General features: G+C 33.9%; 1 protein-coding gene across 1 annotated transcript; it reads left to right on the forward strand.

The window, feature by feature from the left end:
• Positions 1-863: 863 nt before the first annotated feature.
• On the forward strand, positions 864-5,337 carry LOC105617146 (epidermal growth factor receptor kinase substrate 8-like protein 1). Its single transcript, XM_012198719.1, has 6 exons — positions 864-906; positions 1,568-1,803; positions 2,146-2,485; positions 2,712-3,925; positions 4,350-4,477; positions 5,232-5,337. Exons 1-6 carry the CDS (start codon positions 864-866, stop codon positions 5,335-5,337), a joined length of 2,067 nt encoding a protein of 688 aa, XP_012054109.1.
• Positions 5,338-8,256: the final 2,919 nt, after the last annotated feature.

An 8,256-nucleotide genomic window follows, 5' to 3' on the forward strand; every position in this document is an offset into this window, starting at 1 on the left:
CTATCTCTCTCTCTCTCTCTCTCTCTCTCTCTCTCTCTCTATGAAATTTGATTTTAACTGGGATAATTAAATTATAGGTATATGTAGATTATTTCCAACAAAAAAAATAGAAATAACATATTACGCATGTTACATTAAAGAATGTGATATTTGCAAAATCTTAAGACACGTTAGTCGTGCATAAGAATTGCGTTTAATTACTACGAAACAGGTATAGAAGGAAGTGAAAAGTGGAAACGAGGCTACTTACGCGCGAGTTAAATGGCAGCGAAGTGTCCAAACGAGATGAACGATTAATTTTATGAGTGTAAAGTTTCACCTTCGAAAATAAAATTTAGTAAATCTAGGGAGAAATAGCTACTAAGGAAAGGAAGCGCTGCGCGCAAAAAAATTCTAGACATGTCTGGCAAACTCATTGGAATTAAACTCATTGGAATTTCATTTTAGCGAGGGGCAAAGGGGTACTATAACTTTCTGTTGGCTTTCTTGAGTACCAAGTATGGCACTGCTGACCCGATAGCCGGATATATGCGACGTGCAACGTGCAAGTATCGACGTTGCTGTCATTAAGTTATTGAACCCGGCTACTCCATGCCTGGCAACACAACAATATATCCTTATGACTAATAAATTGCACGAGTCGAAATGAAAAGACGAGGAAACCAGGCACGCATAAATTAAACGGATCTTCGCGAATGTAAAGGCCAATTAAAATTTTCGCCAATTAAAATATACGCCTTTACTAGCCCGTGACGAATTATTACCTGACACATAATTCAAAATGTCTTTTATCGATGTGTTTCATAATGGGAACTTTGGCTCTTCTGTTTCAGTTATAATCAGCGCGGCACATCCTGGTTACCATGCCGTACTACAACAGTGGTCACAATCCCGCTTACAACAAAGGTGAGCAACTGCTCGTTTGGATTGTACCGTGGAATTAAAAAGCTAATTACATTTCGGAATAAATTATCATTCGCTAATGTACCGTTTGTCTGGAAATTTCATCTAATTATCACAAATTTCTCGTAGAAAATAAAGACTTGCTATACATATAAAATTGACGAAACTGAAAGAGAGTATGAACAAATTAAGCAAATTTAAATGGCATTGTGTGTCACTGTTTTAGAAATAAAGGCTAATACGATTGAATAAATTTATGAGATTATACAAATTAATTTTAAAGAAATTTAAAAAAAATTTACATAACACTTTGTATTATAAGATTATTACCCTTGAACGCCACACTATGAAATCGACATATTTGGGTATGACATATCCACAATTCGATTGCTTATAATTTTCATAAAAATGAACATACTCCTTAAAATTATTTTCCAATCGAAATGTCAGACTTTAAGGAACATAATGGTATTAAGTAAATGAATGTATCTTTATTAATAAAAAATTATGAGCAAGGAAAAAAGCATTGGAAAAGCATTGGAAAAAGAAAACTGGGTATGCTATATCCAGAGTTTTTTAAGATTTAAGAATAGAGAAGCGAAAGAATATTATAAGAAAGAAGAATTTTATAAATTAATTATTAAAGACGAATCTCACATTTCAGATGGCGGCTCCAGTGGACCATCGAGCACTTCTGGTGGTCGTGCCAGCAGCTCGGAGCCGACATATATGATGGAGCACTTGGCCACGTTCACCGTCACGAAGGAAACCGGTATTGTTTATCCGGCGGATGGTATGCGCCGCCTCTTACAGTTGGAGAAAAGTAATGGTATCTGGAGTCAAAAAATGCAGCTCCGTCTTGAGCGAAACTGGGTCCTCATCATGGACAACGAAACAGGAGTAATTTTTACTTGTTTTTTACACAGCTGTAATCACGTTCTATCATGTAAATACACAAAGCACCCGGAAAACATGTCTGCGGAACATTGCGATGCTTATATTTTATCACATTTTCGAGTTTCAATATAAAAAAAACTATTATCTTTGAGGCTATAATAAAGTGACATTGTAAACGAAATTAATTGTTCGATATGGCCGGGCATGATTTATATAAATATCAACGGGTCGATCTGTCATGTTAGATCTATCAAGAAAATATTATAGATTGTATACGTGTTCAAAATGACTACATATCTATATTAATGACAATTTCATCTAATAATATATAATTGTAAATTTCAGGCCATTATGGAACGATTCCCTGCTTCCTTGATACAGGAACCAACAGCATTTACGTCGAGAGATCCTATGGAAATGTATAACAACATTTTAGTGTTCACGGTGGCTGACGATAGTGGTTCCAATCAGCGAGCGGAGATGCACATATTTCAATGTCAAAGTGTGTCAGCACAGGACCTTGTCGAGGACCTTAAAATGCTGCAAATGGGAAAACTGGTCACGGGTGGCTCACCCCGGGGTCCTAGAGGACACATTCCACCACCACCTGCCTTACCACCCCCGGAACCACCCTTGAACGGCGTTAACGTCAGGGAACAGGTGTCTGCTTTCAATGCGGCGAATAGTAAGTACGCAGTTGTAACAAAGTAATATATATTTCTATCGGAAATCATGTATGTTTAGACAAATTTTTATCATTAATTTGAAATACAATTGTGAATATAAGTAGAAAATTTATGAAAATTTATTCTATTTAATATAATTGAAATTCACGGTTCTTGAACAGAATATAATAACATATTATAACGTTAATATATTGAATACATCTCTGTGTAAATTTAATATAGCAGATGGGCAGAATGATATATCGCGAGAGGAGAACAACGACGAGGTATCATCGACGTCGTCGGAGAAATATGAGCGTGACGTGACGATCCTGAATCACTGCTTTGACGACATCGAAAAGTTCATAGCGCGTCTGCAGCATGCAGCTGCCGCGTCTCGGGAGCTAGAGCGCCGACGACGTAATCGGAAGTCAAAGAAGAGAAATCTCGGCGATGGTATGCTCACGATGAGAGCAAAGCCGCCTCCTGAGATGGAGTTCATTGATATCTTTCAGAAGTTTAAGCTTTCGTTTAATCTTCTAGCCAAGCTCAAGGCGCATATCCATGATCCCAATGCGCCAGAACTTGTACATTTCCTCTTCACACCGCTCGCGCTCATCGTGGACGCCTCTCACGATACTAATTATGATCCGAATTTACCTAGTAAAGTGGTGTCGCCGCTTCTCACGCGAGAAGCGGTCAATCTGCTGATAAATTGCGTCACCAGCAAAGAGACTGAGCTGTGGCATTCACTGGGCGACACGTGGTTGATACCGCGTGATCAATGGAAAGTACATGTACCGCCATACCATCCGATCTTTATGGACGGCTGGTCACCAGAATATCCTATTCCCGAAGATAGGGATCACGATCATTTAGCGTCCTTATTGAACGCGGATAAACAAAAGAGGGATGAGTTACCAGAACAACAGAATGATCCTTATTACAATCACCGCGATGTGGATGAATCGCATTATAGCAGCGATTATCTAGAGTATGAGAGTCGAGAGGAACGTGGTAACGAATACTTTGATAGGAATTATGGGCCCAGCTCAGAATTGTATGGCCGTGAGGAAAGAACTGATCAGACTAGGGCGCATAGTGACATTTCCGTCGACTCGATCGAGAGAGCTCCCAGAACAGTCGTTGGTATAGAGAGAGCACAGGAGGCTTGGTTGGATGAATTGGTAGCACGCCACGCTAAAATCGTGCAAGTTACTTATCCACGAACGGCGAACAATGATAAGGAACTCACGGTAGTCAGAGGCGAATATTTGGAGATTCTTGACGATAGCAGGAAATGGTGGAAAGCGAGGAACTCCCGAGGACAGATCGCTCATGTGCCACACACCATTGTTACGCCGCACAATCCCACTACTCATTCTACTGACAATGATGTCTTTAACAATCCTCTATACACCAGTAGATATCCAAGACAGGGGCATGGCTATAATTATGAGGTGAGAGTTATTAAAGAGATGTGAACACATTTTCGGATAAAGTTTGTCGTTGAAAATTATTCTCAATACAAGAGATGTGAATGTGTTTGTAGATAGTTGCATGCAAAAGTAGGAACACACACAATTATGTTGGATTGTTATGTAATATGATAGTATAATTAGGCAACAATATATGTATACAACTGCAATATGACTGCAGTGACGAGTCGGAAACTTAATGTATTAACGTTGCATTTTAATCAAATTATTACGAGCTTATATTGAAATGTACCGCAGCGTACTTTATACATTGCAAAAGACAGCTCTATATTCACTCCCTGAAGATATATAATTAAGAATTGAAAGTATTGATGTAGTGTAGATTATTAAATTAATTATAAATTTCATGTATTTAATGTGTAATAGATTTGATTACATGTTAAAGGATTCGGAGATTGAGAGAACCAGTACTAGTCCAGGTCCGGAAGCCACTCATCGAACACATGCGATTCCACCGCCAGCGCCTGCTGATTGGGTGAGAAAGGAAAGACTTGGGAAAAAAGGTGAATTTCGGTACTTTTAAGTCATTTATCTAGCTCGCGCTTGAATGCCTGTTATTTTTAATCGAATTTGGGCAGTTTCTGATAATTAGGAAAAGTATCAAATTTCAAATTTTTTATCGCCTCTAATATCATATTATAAATAAGATTTTTTTATACCAATAACGAATGTCTTCCAAAATCGAAAGAAATGCTGTCTTGACATTATCGTGACATTAAAGTCAATATATTAATCCAACAAAGCTAATATAACATAAGAAATAAAAGTACGTGCATCACGTTAGTTTAGCTATAAACTGTAGCATAATTAATCGTTAGAGCATCGTCCAATTAGTATTTCAATTAGCACACTTGTGAAGGGACATACATTGTACTTAATATCTGATGATTTTCTTTTGAACCTGTACATATGTGAGATTGTGTGAGCCATTCAAACGATTGCAATGAAGACGTAGTTTTCTAAGTTTTTCGCAATTGTTCTGTTATATTGATCATTCACAGAGTGACACCAGTAAATTTTGTTTGTTTTTTACATACGAGTATATTGTTCTCATATCTTTGCATTACAAAGCCATTGTCTGTCTCTGTCTTGCACCTATGTTGTAGCAAATTGCACAGTCATTGTTGAAAAGATTAATAAATATGAAAAAGAAAGTTTTAAATACATAAGTGAATAATTCATTTTATGTGATATGACTATATATTTATAAGAAAGTTTTTTAAGAAATATTGATTATTTTTTTGATTTTTCTTTATCATTATCACAGATGTAGCGTTATCACAGATACAGACATTATACTTAATGGCAATCAGAAACAAAAGTGCAATGGTGATAGCAAAGATATCGAGGGGAAATTTCCCGACGCAATGTGACGTATTGTCGGACACTTGAAATAAAAGTGAAGATTTTGGGACCACGTTTAGTGTGAAATTAATTAATAAGCCGTTCTCTCAATAATGGGATCTATTAGTGACTATCAACCACACATAAAAGTATTGAATTGTATGAATCTCGTAACACGATTTTGATTAAATGAAAAAATCGATAATGACAATCGTCCAGCATTTAACGTGGTTGAAAGTTACCAACTAGTTTCTAATTTTCGCTATATTTCTATATTATCAATTATATCGTCACATATACCATATGTTATCTTTTGTATTTATCGACTAACCAAATTTAGCTGTGTAGTTTACAACGAAAGAAAGAAAAATCGATATACATATTATATATTATATACTTATTACTTTATATATATATATGAAAATGTTACGATATTGGGTGTTAATTCCCGCTAAGATATTTTCTTCCGTTAAAAAGTACTCACTAAAGCAATGCAAGTTATACGGAGTATGAAATAATCTAATTGTAAGTATCATGCGTATATGTAAACAGTTAAATTAGTCGGGACGATATAATATCTACATTAGATATATGTATATTTCCGTTGAAATTATAACTGTGTTTGTCCTTTGTTCTTATACTGGGGCTTTCATTGCGAGAAAAAAATTCTATGACTTCGATAAAAGCTCTTGATAAGAATTATATTATCTGGAAGAATATATAATATAATAGGCAGGAAAGGAAAATGTGACTTTTCTAATACGTACAATACGTTGTCTCGTTCATCTCTGTTCATTTTTTATCAACAGCTTTTATTGACGTAGGAAATCTTTTTGCCGATCCTGCTTGTACGTGTCATTGTCGCATGTATTATGTATGTATTGATGTAAATAAGCTTGTACAAACGACCGAAGGGAATACGAGGGAAAAGGAAGCTGTAAAAAGATTGAGAGAAAAAATATATACATATATATGATAAATTTTCATAAAGTTTAAAAATACGAGAAATTAGCGAATGAGATCTAATCAGTCTTCATATAATTGATATTAATTTCGTTAAGTAATTCTCCAACAAACAAGAATGGATTGAAATGAATTAAAATAGAGTCAGCTTTTCAGAAATGGATTCATGTTAAAATGAATCCTTTTCAATCCTGAATGTATTTTTATTCATTTATAGGAATTGCATAAAGCATATCTCTATGCAAAAATAATTTCTATTCAAAAATAATATTAGCATTTTCTGTGCATCATGAATACTACTCAATTCAGAATTGTGAATAGAAAGTACGGTTTTTTAATTCAGTTAAATTCAAAAATAATATCAGCAATTTCTGTGCAACGTGAATACTGCTCAATTCAATATTCTGATTATGAAATGCAATTTTTCAATCTAATTGAATAAAACAAGTTTTTATTTAAAAATGGATCATAAATGCTACTTAAATTATTTAAAATTATAAGTAGAAAATTTTTCGTTTTAATCCAATTAAATTCAAAAAAATTGTAACGTAAAAATAATTGAGCTATGTTTATTTGTTTCTCTTTGATTAGAACTATTGTAAAATGAATGATCGATGTGAACACTCGCAAACTAATTTGAACAAACCCGAATATTAGACTAATCACGGTGCGCGGCCAAGCGAGATTAGATTATCCAATACTTACCCAATGTTGTCTCATGTAAATTGTTTATATTTTATTATATCTGTTAAATGATAATATTTTTATTATATCTATATAATTTCGTTACTAGTTTAGCTGGTTGTAATTGAAGTAGAGAATGAATAACACATTTACCATTTGAAGAAGTAGTGTAGTGGATAACGTAGAAGATTCATAATCTAGAGGTCCCATTAAGATATGTTTTTTAATACCAATTTGAAGTAGTTGATTTCAGGTATAATTATTATAAATATTTTAGGAATAAAATTTGTTTTTAGAAATAAAATCTTTAAAGATGAATGTTTTTTTTTTCAAATATTAAACTAGTGTCAGCTCGGATTCAATCCATTTCAATCCATTTTCATGGATTTAAAGTATGCATTAAAAAAATTTTAATCCATTTTAATCCATTTTCATTTGCTGGGTCAGAATCTTAGCTTCTCTCGATACATTTCTAAATCTTTAAATTTTCACTATCGAAGAAAAACAGAAAAGGTACAAGCATAAAATACAGAATTGATGCTATTATTATTTTTATTGCAACTTGCATTATTTATTGTCATATATTTAAAACCACATCAATGTGTTGACTTAAACAGAGATAATAACTAGTCGACCAAAAGAAGTCAAATAAGCAATATAATAAACGTGGACAAGCAGTACAAGCTCTTGTTATTCTTTCTCTGTTACAGATGCATTCTCTTTATATTCCTTTATTTATTGTTAGATTGTGATGTTATATCGTAATCATCGATAAAACGCTCTTACAATATGGTAATCTAGAAACGCGACATATTTTTTGTGAGAATTTACGATGTGTAAAGATAAAAAACATAAACGATTACATGCTATCTCCTATTTTTTCCGCGATCGATTCATGTATTATTTTAACATTTATGATGTGTGTGTCCATGGGCCGGGAATGCGATCCATCAGTATTTCAATATACTGTAATTTTTTATGTGCACATCACTTATTATTAATAAAACATTGTACTTATGCGAGATTATCGTCGTTGTCCCCATCATTCCTCTTGTTTCCTGCGAATCGTAACGACTGTTAGATATAATTGTAAATTGTTTTATTCAAAGATGCATTGTTTAGTGTAGTGTTAAACAATTCACAATTTGTGTAACAGACATGCACATACCACATGATGAATGGTGATTTACAATCTTGAGAATTAGTAGAAATTTCGTACCGTAGAATCTAAGATATATTGTTATAGCGCTTAAAATGTATATATATATATATATATATATATATATATATATATATATATA

Source organism: Atta cephalotes, assembly GCF_000143395.1.
Source record: "Atta cephalotes unplaced genomic scaffold scaffold00011, whole genome shotgun sequence".
Taxonomy (NCBI): domain Eukaryota; kingdom Metazoa; phylum Arthropoda; class Insecta; order Hymenoptera; family Formicidae; genus Atta; species Atta cephalotes.